At 45.9% G+C, this 23,877-nt stretch overlaps 2 protein-coding genes across 5 annotated transcripts; both read right to left on the minus strand.

Moving 5' to 3' along the window:
• Window positions 1-732: 732 nt before the first annotated feature.
• On the minus strand, window positions 733-5,670 carry RAB8A (RAB8A, member RAS oncogene family). The gene is made up of 8 exons (XM_058858358.1): window positions 5,396-5,670; window positions 4,987-5,047; window positions 4,680-4,740; window positions 4,235-4,312; window positions 3,718-3,807; window positions 3,024-3,089; window positions 2,624-2,674; window positions 733-2,508 (listed from the first exon to the last, which is right to left on the minus strand). The coding sequence occupies exons 1-8, from the start codon at window positions 5,667-5,669 to the stop codon at window positions 2,416-2,418; spliced, it is 774 nt and encodes a 257-aa protein (XP_058714341.1). The 5' UTR covers window position 5,670; the 3' UTR covers window positions 733-2,415.
• Window positions 5,671-5,789: 119 nt separating this feature from the next.
• On the minus strand, window positions 5,790-14,567 carry TPM4 (tropomyosin 4). 4 transcript variants are annotated; one of them, XM_058858355.1, is made up of 9 exons: window positions 14,251-14,567; window positions 12,156-12,281; window positions 9,035-9,168; window positions 8,653-8,770; window positions 8,196-8,266; window positions 7,899-7,974; window positions 7,543-7,605; window positions 7,394-7,463; window positions 5,790-6,200 (listed from the first exon to the last, which is right to left on the minus strand). In XM_058858355.1, the coding sequence occupies exons 1-9, from the start codon at window positions 14,362-14,364 to the stop codon at window positions 6,118-6,120; spliced, it is 855 nt and encodes a 284-aa protein (XP_058714338.1). In that variant the 5' UTR covers window positions 14,365-14,567; the 3' UTR covers window positions 5,790-6,117. The 4 variants fall into 4 exon arrangements, with proteins under 4 accessions (XP_058714338.1, XP_058714340.1, XP_058714337.1 ...); XM_058858354.1 differs by lacking the exon at window positions 5,790-6,200 and adding an exon at window positions 6,675-6,911; XM_058858357.1 differs by lacking the exons at window positions 12,156-12,281; window positions 14,251-14,567 and adding an exon at window positions 11,162-11,355.
• Between the last annotated feature and the right edge of the window lie 9,310 nt (window positions 14,568-23,877).

Here is a 23,877-nt window from a genome sequence, read left to right on the forward strand (position 1 = left end):
TAACTGTATGAGACTTCCTGAGATCAAGCAATAATGTTGTTGTTCACAAACCCAACAATTTCAAAGGAAATAATGTTATAATTAGGCACATAATCACATGCAACAACCAGCGTAAGTTTAAACAGAAGGTATTCACATACAAATAATTCTGAATGCAAGAGTAACTTCAGATTTAGAGTGAAAAATCACAATACTATCCTTCATGTTTTACCCACTTGTAAATGAGTATGGTTTGCTTTTCCATCTTGAGATCAGTTATTGATACAGTCCACAGGAAAGAACCAGTATCATGGCAGACCCATGCTATCAAGTCAGATAAAACACCAATTTTTCCAGTCTCTCTGAAAAATAAATCCAGCTCAACATCTGGCTGTATAAAGCACAAGACAGATGCAAGACAATCCACAGTTATTACTAAGCCAGAAGCAAATGGTTACAGTTATGTAAGAAATGTAGCCAGTCTTATCACCACCCCAGCTGTGCCTCAATCATTTCTTGAAGCACACACAAACTCTTTAAAAATATCCTTAGCTCAAGATAGAGGTGCTGCTTGTCCAATCTCTGGTCTGTGTTAACTACACTCTGAAGCACACACTGTCTAGAAGCCTCTTCAGTAACTTAACATGGTTTTATCCTACAGATACATCAGTGTGTCAATCCACTACAGGGCACGTTCATCAAGTCCTCATGCTAAAAAGCCACAAGTAAACAAAAACCCAAACCATCATAAGGTTCTGGTTAGAGGAAAGCTTTAATCAGGACAGAGATCATCTAGATGCATCTAAAAATGCATTTTTATAGACTTAGACAGTGAAATCTTTTTCCATTTTAAAACAGGCAGCATTCCTGTTGGGCCCAATTGCATGCTGCAGATTCATACAGTTTAATTGTGACTCCAACAGATATTTAACTACAGCAGCACTTACTAGGTGCTACGCTGAGGCCCAGAGTTCAATACCACAAACAAAAGAAAACAAAGCTGGTGAGTAAATTCAATAACTTCAAAATCAACTTTAATTTTACCCTTAAGTGCAGTTGTTAATGTAAACAAAGCATGTTTCAGTTCCAGTGAGCTGTAGTACACAGCCAGTGTGTTCACTGGAGGCAGGCACACCATCACTGCAGTCCCTTGACAGCAGCCTTGGAAGCTGATGCTTACTGCCTCCTTTTGTCAGTCTAAGCCAGAGTCAGGCTCACAGCCCCCCGACCTGGGAGCAACCACCCACCAAGGAGCTGTGCCTGGCTCTTGCATTTCACACATCAGAATACACTGGACTGGGTTTCTGGGAATGAGTAACAGACTGCTTCTGGGGAAGAATGTGCACTGACATGTCCTGTGAACAGGCTGTTGCTGCCTGATGGCTGCAGTGACTGACACACAGCAGCAAGGCCAGTCTCAGTCTAAGAGATAAACTCTCTTTTCATAAAGTGTTCTGATGTGCAACATTTATTTGCATATCTGAGCAAGTGTGCTTGGGAACACACACCTGGGAGCGGTGCAATATGTTTCCTTGTCATGATTTAAAACTACCTACTGTGTCATGATAGGTATAGAGTCATTCCCAGCTGGAGAGTGGTAAAGCTACCCACTCTAAGGTGACAGATTTTGTGTAAGTGTCCCTGCCTGACCCTGGTTCTCCAAGAACAGATGACAGATCATCTGTACAGGACTCAGTGTAGCCATCAGCTCCTGTTAAACACATCTGAATGTCTGGAGTACTTAATTAAGCACAGTCAAGTCTAATATGGATGAATTAGCAATGGTAAGGACCCATTCTATTTACAACACACATTCTTTTTTTAAAAAAAATAGAGATTCTTTTGAGGAGAATTTTTTAAAACTTCGGTTGTACTTGTGGATTGTCTAGAGTAACACAACTGATAAAGGAGATAAAGGAGTTTCTCTGTAGCAGTGAAGAGGTGGAGCTGCAGAAAGCTCCCTTGTACCTCTCCTGCAAAGGCATCAGCCTGCACTGCTCACCTTGGTGCATTTCTGGGATGGTCTCACGCCACTGTTCTGTGTACAGCTACACACTGGATATGCACATATACCATGTATCACACCTGTACTTCATTAACAGTGGCATTTAAGTTTCTTATTTTGATCATAACTTCATCTTTCTAAACTGGATACATGACAAATGCGAATGAAGATTGAAGTCTGTCAGCAATGGTGCTGCATCTCACATGTGTATCTGTTCTTCCTCTGCTAGACAATACACATACCCAGTGGCAATCTGACAAAAATAAACTTGTTTCATCTCCAAAACTGAAGAGTCAGACAATTACCAAAATAAAGCATTTCTTATTCAGATGGTCACAAAGTGACAAGGTATGCTGGGAGCACTAAGTCCATGGAAAGAGGAAACCTCACTTAGCACAGGCACAGTCCAGCTCAGATTAAGGCCGTGTCCCTCACAGAAGAACACATCGGAAAAAGCTGCTTTTCTTTTGCTGGTCTTGTGTGATTTTGACTCCCTGGTTGCTGCCTTGAGGGCTATTGCCTTCCTGAAGATGGAAAGAATATCCAGTTACTTATTTATACTTAGCAGATTCTCCCATCCATACTTCATTTGGCCATTCTGCTGAACCAAGCGTGACATACGAAATCAAAGTAACTCACCAACTTCTTGTCCATTTTTGCTTTGATATCTCTTGCAAGAGTGAAAAATGCCTGTGACAAGTCAAACAGTTCAGTGTTACAGAGTAAATGTTTTTTAACAGTTTTGTTTAGCAATAAGCTACCTTCCCAAGTTTTGACATACTATACAAGAATGCTAGGCTTTCAGTATTTTTCCCTCTGCTCCAGGTTTTAATGTTCCTTCTCTAGCTCCACTATCTTCTTTCCTGAGTCACAAAGCCACACTGGCACCCCCAGCCAGGGTCTGTGCTGCAGCAAGTGCTTAACAACCCATCTGTGGTACCCAGCAATGGAGTCCTGCATCCTACCAGGATGGGCAACTGTCCACACTGCTGGTTTGCACAGAGGACAATAAATACAAGAGAAAGGCATCAGTACTTACATTCTCTATGTTTATATTTGCTTTTGCACTGGTCTCCATGAATTTAATCCCAAAACTTGCTGCAAGCTGAACAAAAGCAGATTGCACATTAGTAGAACAATTACAGGAACAGCTCCAAACACAATCCTGGGCACAGCATCTGTCCCTGCTGCCACCAGTCAATGGAGTTGGGGATTTACTCACGCAGAACAATTAGCAAAAATTAGAAACTAAATCTCACTGCAATTGGCATCTGTTATCACAGGCTTTGCTCTGCTCTTTTACACTCTGCACATGTTTTAACTTGCACTTTTTCATTTGTTTCTTGCATAGATAGCTTGTCAGTCTCATAACAACCACAGTGCAAAAAAGCCTCTGCAAAAAAAACCTCCTGACATCAGAAAAGACAATCCCATCTACCTCTGTCTCAGTAGCTTTCAGCCGAAACAGACATTTTCTCCATGTCCAACTCTAGCATCCTTTTAGAAAAGTCCCACTCCTTGCCTTGCCATCTGTTAGGTAATTGACAAGAATCCTTGACACAGGTTCTGGTTTTGATCACAGTGTGGAAAAGCACTGCTATGACAGTTTGGGGAATGTTCTGTCATTCCACTCAGGAACACCACTGTGGTACCATGGCAGCGTGCATTCATCAGTGCAGCTCTCAGACTCTGAAAAAGCCCGAGTCAAAATACATTGAAGCCACGGCACTTACCTTCTCCCCTTGCTCTCTAGAGACTTGTCTTTTGTCATTTGCATCACATTTGTTCCCCAGGATCATTTTTTCAACATCTGGAGAGGCGTGCTGAGACAAACACAGACCAGAGACTTGGGCTTGGCTTTTGTAGATAAACATTGCCAAAGAGATGAGGCACCCATGAGTACCCAACACAGAGATGCCAGTCCTGAGAATCTTCCACAGATTTCCAGGCTCCCCCAACCCCTCATCCTAGCATGTGGGGTGACTGCACCATGGCAGCTCTTGGATCAATTGTTGTGCAGGAAACCATCACATTAGGTGCACTGAGAAGTACAGGGGCTACAGCCCTCACAACAAATCACTATCAGCCAAGGCATTCCAGAAGCTATTACTGATTTTCATCCCACTCACCTTCCACGTATGCTGCAGCACATGATGAAATGCAGTGCTTCTGAAGCAATTAAGCTTCAATTACTTTCAGAGGAAGAAATTACACCTTTAATAGTCAGTAATAAGTAAAGGGAGAAATTACCTCTTCAATATTCCTCACCCAGTTCCGAATATTTTCAAAAGACTTTTCATTGGTGATGTCATACACTAACATAATGCCCTAAAGGTAAAGAGAAAGATTGTTTCAGCAGGAGTTAAAGGTTTATCCATAACAGAGGAGCAAGTCAACAGTGGCTATTTTTAACAACTGGTTCCCAGTTAATGGCAGGTGTTAATGGAGATAAGGTGTGCAGGACATGTATTCACAGAGTGAAACATGGAGGAAGCTGCCTTTCCAAAGTCCCACATCATCCCAGCACAGCTCCAGCACCACTTGGAGCAGGAGCACAGCTCTGAGTGTCCAGCCTGGCAGACCACCACGCTGGGAGAGGGTCAGCTGTGAGTATTCCACATCAGACCCAGCTGACCTGACCCACCCAGCTGGGTTTATCACGACCCCTGTCACGGGATCACCAGTTTGCTCTTACCATGGCTCCTCTGTAGTAAGCGGTTGTGATGGTCCGGAATCGCTCCTGCCCAGCTGTGTCCCTGCAACAGACAGAACATGGGGCTCACACAAAGCACCTCCACATTACCTCCATTTTACACTACCAAAAGACTGAAATAAATTTGAACTAGTCTCCAGAGCACTAGAACTATCTTTTGGGCTCTAAGATACCAATAATAAACTATAATAAACTACTGAACAGCATAACTAGATAAAAACCTAACACATCCCCACGCACACCACACAGCCCCAGCTATTAGATGCTCACTGCAACAGAAAAGCATTACCAGATCTGCAGCTTGATTCTCTTGCCATCGAGCTCTATCGTTCTAATTTTAAAGTCGATACCTGAAAGGAGAATCCATTACTTTAATCACAGGTCCCGCCGAAAGGCCAGATCCAGCGGCTTCCCCTCCAATTCCGCTGCTCAGTTTCACATCCCCAGTGCTCCCTCCCCGCTGCTCCGCAGCACCGCCGGCTCCCAGGGGCTGCGGGGCCGGCCGGAGCAGCCCCTCACGGACCCCGGACGGAGCCCCCCACTACGGCAGCGAATCCGCCCCTCCGGAACGGCGGCCCGAGCCCGGAGCTGCGGTAGCCGAAGCCAAAGCCCCGCACGGGACAAGCCGCCGCCTCCCCGCGGGACCGCGGGCGGGCCGGTGCGGAGCGCAGCGAGGCGCGGCCGCGGCCGGCGCTCACCGATGGTGGAGATGAAGGTGGCGTTGAAGGCGTCCTCGGAGAAGCGGAACAGGGCACAGGTCTTGCCCACGCCCGAGTCGCCGATCAGCAGCAGCTTGAACAGGTAGTCGTAGGTCTTCGCCATGTTGGTGGGCACCGGCCCCGCCCGCCACACGCTCATTGGCCGAGTGCGGCGGAGAGCGCACGGAGCCGGCACGCCATTGGCGGGCTGCCTTGACGCGGGTGTAAGCGGCGCTGCGATTGGCTGCCGGCCCCACCGCCGGTGCCCCGTCATTTCCTGCTGCGGATAGGCGAGGCCGGGCGGTGGCGTAGTGACGTCACTCCGGTGACAGCCCGCACCGTGACGTCACGCCGCCCAGCAGCGGCGGTACAAAAAGCCGCGGAGAGGCCTCGGTACTGAGAGAAATTGTTTAATATGAAACGGCAGCGACAGGGGCCCGCGGACGTGGCGCCACCGCTCGGGTGCAGCTTCTACCGGGGTTTCTATGGAAGGACTAAAGAACCGTGAGAACAGCCACGGCACGGGACTCGCAGCAGCCCCGGCGCAGCAGGGGCTCCCGGGGGCTCTCGGGATGAGCTGGCCCCGAGGGATGCCCAGAGCCTATCGTGTGGCTTTGCTGGTCATAACTTAATCTGCTTTTCCAGGATACAGAGAGAGAAAGGACAGAGGAACGATGCAGGGACAGGGCTGGTCCTGGTGGCTGCTGTCAGCTCTGTGCCTCTCATATACAGTTCAGTTCGTTTAGCGTCTGGTCCAGTGTCTGGTGCAAGCCCAAGTTCTCCTCTTTGGCTTGAGCAAGTTTTTCTGGTGAGAAAGAAAACCACAAGATTTAAATCACATTATTTTATAGCCTTTTCTCTTTAAATAAAACCTGGGATAACTTACCTTCATATTTAAGACACCTTTATAGCAATACCGTCAAAACAAGGCAAATTTTTTTGTAATTGCTGTCCTTACGGGAGGTTTTTGGACATGTCTCATGGAACATGAAAGACCTGTGTTTTAATGTGCCATTGTGTCATTTATAGGACATGTTGTGCTGTGTTCTCCTTGGTCTGAGAGATTTTTAACCAGGCTGGTGGAGCACAAGTAGACAATGAGTGCACTTAAAGCTTTTTGCTGACACCTGCATCCCTGGGAACACTAAAATTCAAGTGTTTGCCAGAGCCAGGTCCTGCCCCATCCTGACCGTGTCTTGCCCAACCCCACATGAGGAGCTGAATATGTTTTTGGTGTCATCACCAGTGTATTTGAGGTGACTTATACAGAAGTAAACCCTTAAAGGTGAAAGGCAAAGGTATGTTTTATTGAGCTCAGTTCCCATGGGGGTGGAAGGGTTGCTTGTGGAAGTAGCACAGGAGTGACAGGGATTACAGGCAAGAAAAGCTTGAGAAAACACAGCGAGTGCCCTGAGTCCCCACACAAGGGCAGGTCACAAAGAGGTCATGTCGTTGAGGGCATGGTCGAGCTCCTCACTGATGGCTTTGTACTTCAGCTTCTGAGCGTAGAGCTCATCTGTCAGTCATGAGGGCAGCAGGAACAGGCCAGCAAGAAATGCAGGGAAGAGAAGAAGCCACAGGAGGAGAACGAAGACAGGCAAAAGGCAACAGCAGCCAAAGAAGTTGGGGAGAAAAACAAAAGAAAACAGAAGTGTAGTTGAGTATCAGAAGGAAAGCAAAAGGCTCACAAAGCTGGTCAGAAGTTTCACCTATGTGAACATTTTGTCTTTTTGTAATCTCACAATTATTTTCCAGATTAAGTAGGGCATGGAAACATTTGCCATAATCAGGTCATTGTTACCAACCTCATGAAAGAAAACCTTTTTCAGCAGAACTTCCACCACACAGGGCAGGTGTCCAGTGGACACATCACACCCATCTACCAATATGCCTGACAAGTGCTGCTGTTCTTTCCCAATAAAACCAACCACCCACTCCTTGAATTTGTTCTCCAATTTAAAATTGAACACTTTTAAAGAAACTTGAGTCATTCCATACCTTCCAGGTCATCAATAGACTTTTCCAGTTTGGCAACAGTTCTCTCTGCAAATTCTGCACGAGTTTCAGCCTAAAAAAGTTGAAATAGCATCATTGGATGCTCCTAGAAAGATTATGCCCAAAGACAGTTTAGGGATGGCCAAACTTACTTCTTTCAGCTTGTCAGAGAGAATCTTGATTTCTTCTTCATATTTATCTTCTTTTTCTGAGTACTGTGAAAACAATAAACACTCTTTAAGGGAAGTTGTAGCAAAAAGAATAAATGTTTATGCAACTGTGACCTATTCATAAGCACTCGTCCTTTTACAACAGCTGCAAACACCATTTCCGTGCTTTTCTCCTCTCCCCCAGACCTTCAGGCTTGTTTGGGCAGAACCGAAGGAGTGGTATCCACAAGCAGGCAGGTAAAACCTCTCATCTGCTTTGTATTTCTAGTTTATTTCTATGATTTTTATATACAAGTTTTGGCTTTGCCCATGTCCTGTAGTTGACTGAATGAACCAACCTTTTCAGATTGAGCTTCCAAAGATTTCAGGTTGTTTGTGACGTTCTTTAACTCCTCTTCAAGGTCACTACATTTACTGTAAGGGGAAAATATAAGTATGAATAATTAGTGTTCCTGTTATGATTGGAGGATTCTAAAGAATACAAAGGAGGAAGTAATTAAGTCTGAAAGAAGAAAACCAGGTATATAGTGTACAAACAAACTCTTCTGCAAGTACTAACTATATGCTTGCCTACCAGGAGATTTTCTTAATGAAATGGAATGTTGATCTTTATTGAATTCTAAAAAGTTACTCACACTTCAGACACCTCTGCACGCTCCTCAGCTCTTTCCAGTTCACCCTCCAAAATAACCAGTTTACGGGCAACCTGTAAAAAGACAACAGCTGTGTCAGGCCAGTCTGTAGTTCACAGAATGACAGCACAGTTTGGGTTGGGAGGGACCTAAAAAATCTTCTAGTTCCATCCCCTGCCACAGGCTGGGACACCTTCCTTACAGATTTCAAAAAGTAGTCAGAAGTACTCCATTCTTGCTTCCTCTAGAATAAGGAATTCGGTTAAAGGATATACCTATACACATACATAAAGATATAACAGCCCTCCCCAATTATTTAGATTTTGCAGTATTTTTAGCATTAAGTATCTAACATACTGCAAAACACTATTAAAATCCCTACTTGTTGGGGCTAAACTGAAGAGTAGCATTATTGTTCATGGCCCTTCTGTATGTTTTACCATTTCCTTCTCCCTTTTACCTCCTCATATTTGCGGTCAGCTTCTTCAGCAATGTGCTTGGCCTCCTTCAGCTGCATTTCCTGAATTTCCATTTTCTCTTCATCTTTCATTGCTCTGTTCTCAATAACCTTCATTCCTCTGCAGAAGTCAAAGCATGTTTAATGTACAAGCATTATGGCACTTCTATCTCAACTTCACAAAGCGGAATTTGGTATTTATGACCCAAAAGTGGCCCATTATGACCATCGTGTTCATCTTAGCATTACTCAATCAAGCTTGTAAAAAAGTTTCAAGTCTCTGACCTGCAGCCCACATTAGCACATGCAGATACTAAATGACACAGGAGTATTTAATTCATATATATCCATTTTTTTAACAACAGAAAATAAAAAAGGAACGTACCTCTCACTCTCATCTGCTGCTTTCTCAGCCTCCTCCAATTTCTGCAGGGCTGTGGCCAGTCGTTCCTGAGCGCGATCCAACTCCTCTTCCACGAGCTGGATGCGTCTGTTCAGAGCTGCCACCTCACCTTCAGCCTGCATGAAACAGCCATCCAGAACCGGGGTTACACCAGCCCCTTGCTGCTGGCAAATGCTCCCAACTAATCAGCTTCCTAAAACTGCACCAGCACCTCCCTGGGACATGCAAGGGAGCTCAGAGGCCCTTCTGCCTCTGCTTTTTTGTTTGCCTTAACTGTGGCATCTCAGGAATGTCAAGGTATGGAGTGAGTGTTTGTCCCTTCTTTTTTTAATGGCACTTACCATTCCTGCCACACAAGAAGGAACTCTACAGGATTGCAAATGGATCAGGGTATTTCTGAAGTATTTCACAGGGCTGAGTATATACAAACTTAGAGAATGAACTGTTTCCATGATGGCTTAGTTCCAAAACCTTCACCGCTGATTTCTCTGCCCTTGGTTTCAGTGACACCCTGTCACAGCTCACTGTGAAGTCTGAGCCAGTCCCTGATCCATTCTGGCTCCCTAGCCTGCAACGCTGTAGATTCTGTGTGGTCAGCTGGGCACAGACAGTGGCCTCAGCATGGCAGAGTCAGGCTTTTTTGGGACAAAATTAGATATAGTCTTAAAATAAGTTTCCTTTGCTTCCTGTGGTACTTAAGGAATTAGTCGGGATGCATTTCTTAATAGTAAGATATGCTTGTGTATTATTGAATAAACTCCACAGTAACTGAACACCGTTAAAAGTCTGAAAAACAGACTAGTTAATAAATGGAAGAGACTGCTGGGAGAAACGCTCAATATAGATTGGTGTCCATAAGCATGTGTTTATTAAGATTCAGGTCCTTTAATTGCTTGGTTTTGAAGGAAAATAAAGCCCTGCTTTAATAACTGCCAACTGCTTGTGCTTGTTATTGTCTCCAAATCTGAGGGGGATTGCTATACATAAGATTAACTTTTTTGTTTTTCCAAACACTTTTATGAGATATAGACCCTGGTGGGGCAGCTGTTTTATGCTTTATGTTAAAACACTTTGGAAAAAAACACTGTGTTTTGCTGCAGCTTAGCAAATTTGGTCACTGACCACTCCTAAGCTAGAGGAAGTGGTTTCCATTCACTTCTGAGCCATCTTGGAAAGGAGTTCAGTGACTTCAAATGGAAGCTGACCCAGGATTCCTCTAGTCATAAATTATCCAACATTTCATCTGTTTTTACGCAGTGCAGTGTTTAACTTCCCAATTTACAGACAAGGCATCGATCATGTACAAAATTGGAATCTGTTCTGTAGCAGCAGCTTCTTCCACTAGCCAGGGTACTTTTAAGTCACATTTTAATTCAGCAAGATTCCATAGCTATGGAGCCGGGGCCACTGGGAATCTGGGGTGAGCCTGGCTCCACCTCTCCCAGCAGCAGCCCGCAGTCCTTATACGGTAAAACTAACTCGCTGACATGTGATAAAATAGCAGGAAGATGCCGGGAAGGCTGATCGCACACAAATCTAAGTGAAACCAGCTGTCCAACCCCGGGAGAGCCGCACGCTAGCGGAGAATTCGCATTTCTTTGTGAAAACCAGGACGGAAAGTTATTTTTCAGCAGTTCGGACATTTCCCAGCTGTGCTGAAGCCAGCGGTGCGGCGCCGAGAGGCGGGAACTCCCCGCTCCTGTGTCATGCAGCGCTTTTCCCTAATTAAACAGGCATTTCCTACTCGACCGCTCCCCAGTGCCGATCGGTGCTCAAACGCCTTTTCCGCGGGAATGGGCCCCAAAGCGCGATAAGCGGCGGGCGCCGGGGCCGAGCCGCCGCCGCGCCCGGTTCCCCCGCGGGCCGGGCCAGGATGGTGCGGGCGCGGCGCTGCGGCAGCAACGGCGGCTCCCGCGGGCGGCGAGTGCGGAGTGGAGCGGAGCAGCGCGAGGACAGCCGAGGGATGGAGGCAGCCGGCGGCCAAGCCGTCCTCCCGCAGAGGGGAAGAGCCGGGCGCGCCCCAGCGAGAGAGAGCCAGAGACAGGAAGGAAGGAGCAGCCCGGGAGAGAGCGACCGAGAGAGGCGAGCAGGCAGCCCGGGCGGTCTCACTTTCTCCCGCAGGTCCCGTTCCAGGTCCAGCTCCCGCTGGAGGACCTGGGCGCGATCCTCGGCCTCATCCGCCTGTTGCTGCAGGCACTGGATCTTCCTCTTGACGGCTTCCAGGGAGCTCGGCGCGGCCATGGGCGCGGACGGCGGGCTGGGCGCGGAGGTGCTGCACGTGGCGGGCCCGCGCCTTTCAATGGCCCGGTGACGTCACGCGGCGGGAGGCGGGGCGGTGACGTCGCTCGGAGGAGCCGCCCCGCTCCTGCCCGGCCCGGGCTGCGGCCCCGGCAGCCGCGCTCCCCGCGCCTCAAGCGCCTCAAGCGCCTCAAGCGCCCGGTCTGCACGGTGCTGCTGCCGGGCCCTGCCCGCCGCGCCTCAAGCGCCCGGTCTGCACGGTGCTGCTGCCGGGCCCTGCCCGCCGCGCCTCAAGCGCCCGGTCTGCACGGTGCTGCTGCCGGGCCCTGCCCGCCGCGCCTCAAGCGCCCGGTCTGCACGGTGCTGCTGCCGGGCCCTGCCCGCACTTCGTCACTGCCACTACGGGGCGGGCTGTGGCGGGGAGCTTGGCCTGGCCTTTAACCCTGCCGCGGGGATGAAGGCAAAGGGCATCCTTATGCTACGGCGTAGTTCTACTGCCGTCCCATTTTCCCTCAAAAGTCACCATTTTGTCTACTTGTATTAAAGGAGATTTTTCCTTTCCTCGAGAATTTCCATCCTTTCTGGGGAGGGTGGGGTGGGGGAAGGTCTACCAGGGTCCCACCAGGTACCCTCCAGGTACCATCGAGCCTCAGGTGATGCCGGCTCCCGGGGACAGCTGCGTGTGCCATGGTCTCGGTGCAGAATAGCTCCGCTCCCTTTTTAGCAGGGGGGAGAGGAGATTAAAACCTGGCGCCGTAACCCCGCCTTTCTATGCCCCACATATTATATCCTGCATATAACCAGTGAAGTGCATACAAAATACACAGAACAGAGTTACAGGCAAGCGTTAGCCATGGATACGTACATCGGTGGCCTTCTTCTCAGCCTGCTCCAGTTTTTCCTGGGCATCTTTGAGAGCCTCTGAGTACTTATCTAGCTCATCTTCAGTTCCTTTCAACTTCTTCTGCAGAGCTACCAGCTCATCCTCTACCTTTCAAGAGAAAAAACCCTAAAGTGAGCAGACTGATGCAGTATCAGTTACAATTTAATATTATAAAACCACTCTTTACTATTAGTTTTAACCCAATATAGCATACAAAAAGCCACAAAAGACCAGATCAAAGTTCTGCTTCTGACAGCAGTCTGAAAATGACTGGAAGCAGTTGCTAGGGAAGGATCATTAGAAACATGTCAACTTCGAACAACATTGCCTGCCACCACACACAGAGGATCTGGTTTAATACAGAACTTGGTATAAGCCCTTTTTCACCTCACTTTTTTTTTTTTTTTGGACATCCTGCAGCAGTTTTGCAGCGTAATGATAGATGTTTTTAAATTATGTCCTTTCAGTGTTTATTCAAACACTTACCTGGTGATCTTTCGGGAAACTATTCAATTCCTGTGCAGCTGAAAAAAATTAGTGGTCCTTCCTTAACAATCTTTATGTGTGGTTCAGGACACTTCAAGCCAAATGAGGTACATTGGATGTGGAGGGGAGCAGGGCTGGCCTTGCTATAAGCGGGACTTGGTGACCTCAGGAGGTCCCTTCCAACCTGGATTATTCTCTAGCTGTAGCCCAACATGATATGCTACATTATGCAATGAGGCTCAGACTCCTCCATACCATATAAATCCATATTGTTCACTAGAATGGTGCTATTTATAACCTGCTGGGAGACCGTTCAGTGACAAACTGTCTCATGCTCCCTGAAGAATTTACGTTATCAAAGGCTTGCTGCTGATAAGGGCGGGCCTGCAAACCCATCTGCTTCATCCTTTCATTTGCAACACACAACAACTCAGTCTGTTGAGATACTGATTTATCCATTTAGCTCCACCTTTACAGAAATTTATCAGAATAATTTGTGTTTTGGTGTACTTCATTTTAGTTTCACTGGTAGTTTTAAAGACATTTTTGGTAGTGTGCTATTCTGGAATGTTGTTATGTTGCAGAGAGTAACCAGATAGTGTGAGAGAACTGCAAACCTTGCTTGGATATTCTAACAGAGGGACAGTGAACAGCATAAAGCAGATGCTGGCTTTGTGTATGAATATTTAAGAAACTGTTTGAGTACTGTGCCCACATTAAAAAATAAGCTGAAAATTTTAAGACAATTCAGAAAAGAGGAGTAAGATCAAAGATTTATTTTTCTAAAGAAGAAGAAATATTAGGCCAGATAAATGCTTATAACATATTAGAGCAGTGTGGAAGATATAGAAGCAGCCCAATTTAGAGAACATTAAAGGGAAAGATGTTGTACTTTTACAAGAAGTGCTGTAAAAACTTGAATGTAGTCAGCTAACATTTCAAGATCATTCTGGAAATACTAAAGCTCAATACGAGACAGACACCCAGAATAAAGATATTGAAAAGCAAAATAATATGAAAATATTATCATTAGAATTCAGTTAAAAGAACAACATTCAAATTAAGATATTGTCCATTATTCTTGACCAAAAAAAAAAATAAATAAGAGAACATATCTCCTGTTGAATCTTAGCTGGCACCTCTAAGGGGAACTCTCTGCACCAAGAACTTGAAGTGAACTTTATTAATTCACTTCAAGGAGAGGCTTAATTAATGTTTAGACACAGCTGACTCTATTAGCACTAGTCCTACAGGTGTCAGGGTTTACAGCTTTGATTTTAAATATGTAAAGGCCTTTTGCATGGAATCAAAGCATGAGAAAATTAGGACAATTATGTAAGATTCAAGAAAACTTAGACAAAGTACTGTTAATAATCTGTGCATGATGTTAATTTTGGAAAGACTGAAATGGCTGAGAAGTTACAGCCTAGTCCTGGTTGTACAAGCATAACAAAAAAGCAAAACACTTCAAAAGAAGATTAACAGAAAACTGACTTCAAATTATTTTGCTTTCTGAATCAGAGCATCGCCACACAATATTTTGTTATACTTCCACAGCACACACATTGCCAGTGATTTTATTTCCACTTACCTGCTTGCATTTGTCCTCAGCTGCCTTCTTATCCGTCTCAGCCTGCTCTGCTCTGTCAATGGCATTCTCTTTGTCTAACTTCAACATCTGCATTTTTTTCTTAATAGCTTCCATTTTTGCTCAAGGACAAGCTGGATCTGTCACACAACTAAAAGAATCTGATGAGTAAAATTCTAGATTTTTAACAGCTTGGACAGAGAAAGAAGTTGTACCCGGGCAAGTCACAGGGAAAATGAGCTACAAGTGGTTTTAGAGAGCTTTAAAACCAGAGGCCCCCTGGACAAAACCCAGATCTATTGGCCTCTTCTCCGGTGTTGTATCCACAGCCTTTCTAAGGAATAAGCTGGAACAGACTCACTAGAGGAATCTTCACCACTCCATCTCCTTATTTGGGTCCTGTTTTCTTAAAGAGAAAACTGTTTCCATTTTTAAGCTTCTGACAGAAGCAAAAGTGTTGACATATGAACACATGCTTGAAAAAAAGCTGATTAGCTCCCCTTTGTGTGTGCAGAGCAATTAACCAACCCAGCAGATCTTGGGGATGGCTTGCCTTCCTGGAATAATGGCATGAGGCTAATGAAGGGAAGGATCTCTTTAGGTTACTCCAAAATAAATCCATCCATAAAATAAATAAATAAATTTTTAAAAACATCTATGCTTAAGAGGTAGCTAAATTTAAGTTTTAAAAAGATGCAGGATATGAGACAGCAGAGGTTTTTTGATGTAAAAATAAGCACTGGTGTTAAGGAACTAGCTATAATGTGTGATAGTATAACACATAACAGAGCTCAAATTTAGATGTCAAGTTCAGGCTCAAGGCAGACTCAGTGAGTTGAGTGCCTGTCCTTGAAATTTCCCTCACTAAATACTTGGGGAACTGAACAACACCTGAAGTCACAGTCTGATGAGCACCCTAAATGATTCCTTCTGCTGTATGAAGGAGTCACCTTCACTCTGTCCGGGAAGAGCAGGCTCTAGGGAGAACAGGAGTAGCTCCACTGACAGAGTGGAGCTGCTCCACCAAGCAGAACATCCAATGCCCCCAGAACGAGCTCTGCTTCCTTTTGCAGCTCTATTAAATGCATCCCCAAAACCGTTCCATCCCTTCACATGCTCTCACTGAGCCTCACAGCCCAACACAGCCTTGTCCTGACTGCTCTGAGGCTCTGATGTAAGGCACCTTCCAGGGCAACCTGGCAGCACTTTGTGACTTTGCTACCCTGGCACCTGCATAAAGCCATGGCATATACTGAGATGGATCCCACAGGGATCATCAAGTCCAACTCCTGGTTCTGCACAGATACCCCAACAGTCCCATCCTATGCCTGAGTGTTGCCCAAACACTCCTGGACCTCTGGAAGCCTTGGGGCTGTGACTGTTCCCTGGGGAGTATGTCCAGTGCCCAGCCACCCTCTGGGGGAAGAACCTTTTCCTGATACCCAGCCTTCACATTCCCCCAGTTCTTTCCCCAATCCAGGTCCTGTTGAGCATACAATGTCCCTTCCCTCCTCAGTTCTGCCATGCTCTGCTCTGCTCTCTGCAGCCCTGTGCTCCCTTCCATGTCACTCACAGCCTGCACAACCCCTCCATCCCTCCGTGCAAGTGCTCACAGCATCCCCAGCCATAAGGGCACCAGGACACTTGGCACAAGACTCAGAACTTCCCCATCCACTGGGGCAGAGCTGGCACAGCACTGAAAGGTATTTGGGAGAGACTTTTAAGGAAAAATCTGCCCTTTATTGAGCTAAACATGATGGTAGAGTGGACACGAAGCCAACATCAGCACAATGCCTGTGGCTGGGATAGAGTTGATTTCCTTCCCATTGGCTGGTACGAGGCTGTGGTTTGAATTCATTCTGTACACAGGACTGAAAATATAGTGATGTTCCTGTTATTGCTGAGCTTGCACAGAGCCAAGGCCTTTCCTGCCACTTACATAACCATGCTGGGGAAGGGGCTGGGGGTGCCTGAGAGATTGGGAGGGGGGACACAGCCAGGATATTCCAGATCTGACATCACACTCAGGATATAAATGGGGAGGAGGAGGAGCAAATGGGGGACTTTTGGAGTGATGGCATTTGTCTTCCTGTGTTGTTATGAATGTCTTAACACGTGTCACCATTCCATGGGATGGGGCCCTGTTCTCTCCTGTTGTGCCTGTGTGCAACACCTGCCCACAGGAATTAATTCCCTGTTTTCCTTCGCTTGTGTGCACAACTTTTGTTTTCCCTATTAAACTTTCTTTCAACCCACGAGTTCTCCTGCTTTTACCCTTCTGATTCTTTTGATCCCGCTTGTGGGCGAGCAAGTGCGTGGTTACGTGGTGCTTGGTAGCCAGCTGGGGCTAAAACACGACAACGATTTACAGTTGTTTAAGTCAAAATGAATTAATTTTACGAAAACCGCCTGATGGGTGGTCTCCACCGCCCACTCCAAGATGGCTGCCGCGAGTCCCCTGGGGCTGTGCTGAGGTGGCTCCAAGATGGCGGCGGCCGCGGACTTCGGCTCCCGGCGGGCTGTGGGGTCCATCCAGCGAGGCCCCGGCCCCGCCCGCGCCGCGCCCTTGCGAACAGCGGCGGATACCCGCAGGTGCTTGGGTCTGCTTTTGCTGTGTGTGTGTTTTACCCTTTTTTTTTTTTTCCTTTTTTATCTTTTTCTTCTGCTTTGGTTGGTTGGTTTTGTTTTAGTATTAAAGAAATATTCGGAGTTTTTAACAGCTCTAGGTTCAGTGTTTGCTTGGAAACTAGTGCTGGCACTTGGTGTGTGCCTGTATCCCTCTGAACACCTCACATAATTAAATGTACTTTTCCCAGGTACCTCTGCGGCAAAGGTGGCCCCCGGGCATTTTTTTAGTCCAATTCCAATGATTTCTAAGCTATTCTGTGAATTGAACAGTGGAAGGTAAAATCACGTAGGACCCCAGCCTGGAGCAGGTTTAAGGCGTAGGGGTGAAGCATTGTGTTATCAGCATTTCCAAACCTTGAGAAATGTCATTACAGCCCAATGAACCATGTTAATCACAATCACTTGCACTTCTCGCCCTCCTGCCCTGTTAGTTTGCAGGCTCTGCAGGGGTTTGAGGGTGAAAACCCAAGGAGCTGAGTGAGGGTCAGTGCTGGTGACCACCCCAGGGTGATCACAGGACACACGGGGTCATGGCAGCCACAACTGCGATGCTGCTGCTGCCTCTTCAGCACAGCCCTGGTGATATGCACCAGATTTTTTTTGGAAAATACATATTTTTAATAACTTTCCTCAGCTGGCTGCAACCTGGTGGTCCAGCTCACATTGCTCCTGTCTGCTCAAACCCGCTGGCTGTGTTTTATGGCTCCTTCAGGGCTTCCTTCCCTCAATCATACTGCTGCTGTCATCCAGCCTTCAGACCTGTTTCACCTCGTGGTCCTGCGTGCCATGAGGCTGGATGTGCCACAGGCTCTCTGACTCAGAGGAGCAACTTTTGGGGTGTAGTTTGAAGACACAAGGGGAGGCAACGAAGTGGGAAGGACTGTGCTAGCCCTGTTTGATCCAGCACATGTAGGAACTTGTGGAATGGAGGCTGATACAAGGCTGTGCGTGCTGCTCCTTGGGACAACAGCTGCTTATACCCTTAGGTGTGCATTTTGAGCTGTTCCTGTGGCTGTTCTCACAGCCTCTTCATAATTTCTATGTTTGAGAGAAGCACAAGTGGTTTTCCAGTCAGTTCACCAGTCCCCTTCCTGCCACAGGCTCGGGCAGGCTTGGAATCAGGGCTGGGGGAGCAAACACCGAACAAGATTCTTTTTCCTTTCTATTTCAACTGCAGGAAGATAATTTTTCTAAGCAACTCTGTTGCATGATTCAGAGTGACATTTAGAAAGGAACATCAACAAACATGTCACCCTCTGTAGCCCTTCAACCAGGTACATGCCCTTCTTCCCTTCCCTGCTTCACAAACTTCCCTGCTTCAGAAGAGAAACACCTGAAGAATTCAGTGATGATAATCCTATCAGTCCCACAGCCTCTGGTTTTCATTAGCTTGGGAAACTGTGAGCAACCAAGAGAGAAAGAAGAGCACTCTAAACCATTTCTTTTTTCCCCTGTTAGTTACAGGCAGGCAGGAAGGTACTTTACAGGCAGTAAAAGTTCCTTTGTTTTTCCTTTTCTTTCTGAGGGATTGTTTGGGCTGAGCAAAGCTTGGCAAGGTTGGTGTGTAAATATGAGAGGATACCAGAAGGAAATTAAGTTGGATTGTTGGAGAGTGTGCTCATTCCTTTGGCAGCAGGCTGCATGGGAAGCTTGTCACAGCAGGCATCTGAACAGACTGGGGGTGGTCAAACTTGTGGCCTGAAGTCTGGCAGGTCTCAACATTTTCTCTGCTGTCAATCCCTACTCCTTTTTTGTGGCCCAGCAGTTAGCTGAGACCCACAGCATGGCTCATTTCACTAACTGGAAAAAAATAGACACTTTATATCCCCCAGTTTCTCCTGCAGCTCCTTCTCTGCTCCAAACTTTGGTCATAAAGGATCTCCTTCCTCTCTTTCACAGATTGAGCTCCAGCTCCTCATATACAAAGCTGCATGTATCAAAGCTAGAACCAATTCAAAGCAGAAGAAAGAAGCTGATGATAGTCCTTTACCAAATTCCTTTATTTCAGTAATGTAAGTATCTCCTAACAATCCACTATCTTGTAAATTTTCTGTTGTAGAAACTACATAATACAGTGTATCAGTAGAAAAGGTGGCACTAGACTGAACATCCAACTTGTCTCTTCCTGGCATTTCCTTTTAAATGACAAGATCTGTAAACCCTCACATCTCAGTGAATTTTTTGTTCTGTGGGCTGTCCCTGCAGGGTGCTCTCCCTCTACCCTTCAGTGTGTGTGCCAGTACCAACCTGAAATACCCTCTCTCTGATATGTTCTCATTAAGTATCCACTACTGACCACAGATGAACCCAAGGTACAGGGCTGAGTGGGATGAAAATAGCAGATCTGCTTTTCCTGTGCCTAGATCCAAGGGAAATCCACCTCTTTTCTTTAATAATCCCGGTTACCTCCATTTCGCAGCAGGATCTTTGAACACCTGAGATAATGAATTTTAGACTGACTTAAACAGGATGGCAGAATTCACTCAATACCTGAAATACACACCTGGTTGGGAAGCCTGCCTCACTGTCAGCATAGGGTGCAGCAGAAGAAAGCAAATCCCACCCTGAATGCATGCTAATATTTCTGGCTAATGCGGAATGGAGAGGATCCTAGAAAATAAGGAATCGGCAGCCTATACTGGAAGATTTTGGCTACCCTTCTTTTCTCTGGACTGCTCTTCATCGGTGAGACCTTTCAGCTGCAGAGGCAGGATTTGCACTTAAAGCAAAGGACTATCCCTGTGGGCCAACTCCTCCTTGTTTTTTACTGTTCCAGCCCATTGCTGGGCCACAGCCAACGCTTCAAGCTCTCCCTTGCCGTTAGATGGCAATGCAGACCCACAGATTCTCTTTCTTCATTGAGCCTCTGGAAAATGATGGTGCTGCAGCTGAAATGGCTCACAGAGCCTCAAATCTTCTATTTCCGCCCATCTCACTTTTGAAGACTGAGACACCTGAATTTGTTTTGCCTGAAAGAAATGGAGCTGGCTGCCTGAGATGGCAGCTCCTCTGAGTCCTCAGTGGCATAAGAATTCGCTGTCTCTCCATCCAGTACCTCCTTTGTGTGCAGAGGTTTGGTTTTTTTGCTCTTCTATCAGTTAACTCATTTATCTTTTGTTTTATTGTTTCCATCACCATTTTGTTGTCTTGCTTATTTCTCAGCTTATAGCCAACCCTCTCAGGCGAGTGAGTCATGGGGCTGCCTCAGGCCAAACCCCAAGGATACAGACTTCTTCTGAGGGTCATGAATCTCCAATCTGGGAAGTTACACTGCAGTGAGAAATAGCTCCCACCACAAAATGCTTCCCTCTGTATCAATTTTTCAGCTTTTCCATTGTCTGCACTTGACTGGTTCATTTAACATGTGCATTACCAGTATTTTTTTCCTTCACATTACCTTTTCCACCAGAAAATGTCACCAACTCACATCCAACTTTTGCTCAGAAAACTTGCAGGTTCATTTGTGTTCCAAAACCTGGAAGGTTTGCTCCTTCAAAACTAAATATAAATACCTTTTTATTTTCCTGGAGCCAGTTTGAAGCTCAGTTCCATGCCAAACAGTCCACCAACTCCCAGTAGTGCAGTATTTTTGCTGGGCAGTTGGCCAGAGCAGTTGTAGGGCCTTTTGGAGTCTGATTTGGATACTTGCAGCAGGATCCGCTTTACTTGGTGACTTCAGCTGTGCTAGTGGCAGAAATCCTCATTTGTAGCAGCAGGAATGACAGTATAATCTTTTTAAAAAAATATGTTGTACTGGTGGAGCAGATGAGTGCTCCTGACTGTGGCTTAGAACAGGGCAGGAAGATGTTGACACTTTCCCCAATGCCAGGAAAGGATGGGAGGTTGGGGCTCCACTTGACACTCATAGATCCCATATATATTAAAGTAAGCACCTTCCAGCTTTTCTGGACTTAAAATGTCTAAACAAGGAGGATTTTGTCTTAATCCCCAGGAGAAGTGCTCCTCTATCACAGAAAGGCTCTTTTTTTGCTGGTGCACAAGAAGTTAATAGTGTTCCTAAGTCCTTTTGCAATTGTGAGCAGTGTGCTGCAGATAAATTGTATCAGGAGAAAGCGTTATCACTTGGGCTTACATATTTTGTGCTTATCCATTGGACTCTAAAAAGCTGTTGCATTTAATAACTCATTTCTCAAAGCATTTATTAATCATTTATTAGCTCTTTGTTAATTTGCTGTAGATGTAGCTTGACATATAAAGTGAGCCCAGTCATTTCATAACCAAGCACATCTCAGGAGGAGTAAAGCACTGAGTGATAGGAAAGGACTTACTCATCCTGGCACGTGGTGGTACAGCTCTAGTTGGGGCCTCTGGTACTTTAGAAATATAAGTACCAGTGGGTTAAGCTGCCCCATCACCTGAAATATCTGAGGCACTGATGAATTAAGTGACAGCTGCATATTGGACTGAAGATTTATAACCTTGTTTTATCACTGTATAGCCTGCACAGCCATTTACTCTATGAATGAAGCTTTCCCAGCCTCCTGCTCCCCAGCACCTAGTGTGGGTGTCAGAGTTCACAATGCTGCAGCCTTCCCTCTGCACTTTTGGTTAATGGAGCAGGAGAACAGTGTTTGGGTTGAGAATGTGCCCACCAGCTGAATTGACTCTTTTTGGGAGTCTGACAAAAAACCCCTCTTAGTACCCAGTGTTGTAGAGCTGCAGGTACAAAGTCTGGTCAACCTGATCAGGGTTGTCACCTCTCATGCTTCATCCCTTGCTCTGTCTCTGCTCCCAAACATAAGGTCACCCCAAAGAAACAGCAGAGGAAAATCCTTAGTGTTCAGCACTACTGACCACAAGTCCTGGGATCAGAGGGCATCAGGGAACAACAAAAGGCCTGCCTTGGCAAAAGAACAGCGCTGGCTGTGTGATTTCCTCAAAGACTTACAGGTTCTGCCAGGGCAATCGGGATCAGATTTCTCCCAGATGTTTCAGTTTCCCTATGATTGCTACCAGAAAATAAAGAAACCTTTATTTCCTAGTAGCAAGAAACCTTTATTTCCATATTGAAACATTTATTTCCTTATAAAAACCTTTATATTTTCATTGAGCAACATCCCAGTTCTTTGTTGCCCTTTTCAATGAGAGCAGCACAGTAACAGCAGAACAGCCACTGTCAAACAACCCACCCCACCAAAAACCCACCTACCTAAGACATGAATGTCTCTGTTCTGTCATTATGAGAAATTATAAGGCCCAAGATCATCTCAACCATCTTGAGACATTTTAACAAAGCACCTAATTTAGGCAGGTGTCTCTCTTTTGCTCTAGTCGATGGAGTAAAGAAGCTGTGAGAACAGGAGACATTTTATAAATGCTGTTGCTTTATTTCTTCTGTCCCTAAAAAAAACACAGCCCACCTGGGTTTTAAATTACTTTTCAAGCTTTCCTAATGAATGTCTCTGAATATTTGCATGTCTTTTGTTTTCTTTTGTTTGCCCTCAATATGGGGAAAACTTTAAGTCAACAAGTTTTTATTTGATTTGTAAATAATGCCAGAGTGACACTTTATTACGGATTCCCAGAACTGTGACTCCGTGTCTTATCCTCCAGATATGACATCCCAGAGACATCACCAGAGACAGGCTGCCAGGTGCAGGGTAGGGGACAGAAATTAAAATAATTTTGAGGAGAGACCATCTAGAACTTTGCCTTGTACATCTGTTTAGCCCACAAACCATCAGGAGATGGTGAAATAATTGCTTTGGACAGATAATAAAGCATCCTCAAGAAAAACTAAGCTGTTTAATATACTGCTCAAGTCAATTTCCCTTATTTCTGCTGTCTTCTTGCTTTTAATAGTGGTTTAATGAAAAATCCAGAATTAATTGAAACTGACATTAGACATTCACACGTTCCAGTGAGGATTTCATTGCTTCAATATTTCATAAGCTGACTTCACTGCTTTGCTTCTCCTTATCCTGCTTTCATAGGCTAGGATATCATCCCTTTTCATAAAATGAAGGGTCCCAATGTGGGCAGATGGGGGTACATGAGGAAAGTTTGCAACCACATAATCGGCAAAGAAATAAAAATAATGGCTGCTTTCTTCCTGCCACCATTCCCCCCTTTCTCTATAATGATTTGCATCTGAGCCTTGATGGGAAAAGAGCTGTCCTAAAAATAAACAGGATCTGTCTGAAAGGTGTCTGAGGGAGGTATTTGGCACTGTCAGGCTGTCACGTATGCTAGAACGATGGAGCTGATGGACTCACTGACACCAGACAGGCTCTGCTGAAATGAGGATGCCTTATGCTTCCCTTGGCATTCACTGGGCAAATTCTGTTGGCCAAAGCCATCAGACCACGGTGTGTCTGGGGCCTGTTCCAGGTCTGGCTGCCGTCAATGAGAGTCTGTCCTTGGATGGCTCTGGGAATTGGATCAGACCCTTGCTTTACCCCTGAGACTCTGGCTTTACACCAGGGATGAAGTTTGGTTCCCTAAGTCAATGTCATCCCAATGGAGATGGGATCCAATCACCAGGCCCTGGGCTTGAGGGTTTCTGCAGGTCTCTGAAAATGCGACCCCTCGCTGACGTACCTGGATGTGGGTACCACAGACTGAACTTTTGCCTTTTCTTGGTTTTAACAGCTTTATCCCTCAGTTTTTCCATCTCTAATAGGGGTAGTGTTGTTCTGTCATCAAGGTTATTGGCATATTTGTAGATCCAGGCATCCTTAAATGCTCCCAAACCATGACTGTACTGAACGCTGTTTCCCACAAGGTGCGTAATGAACATGTGTTACACCATACTGCAGTCACAAGGTGAGTGAACAGAAACATGAAGGCACGACATGACTCATCTCAAGCCTTTGCAGCAACTCGGTGGCAGAGCAAGGACCCAAGAATCCCAGACCCACCAAAACAATCATACCTTTGGAGTGACTCAGGCTGAAAAGAAAATGTTGCCAAGTGGAAGCTTCAGTTCTTCTCAGTTGCACAGGGAAATCTCCACTGCCTGTCATGTAAGTGAAGATATTT

The sequence above is a fragment of the Poecile atricapillus genome, chromosome 28, assembly GCF_030490865.1.
Source record: "Poecile atricapillus isolate bPoeAtr1 chromosome 28, bPoeAtr1.hap1, whole genome shotgun sequence".
Lineage (NCBI taxonomy): Eukaryota > Metazoa > Chordata > Aves > Passeriformes > Paridae > Poecile > Poecile atricapillus.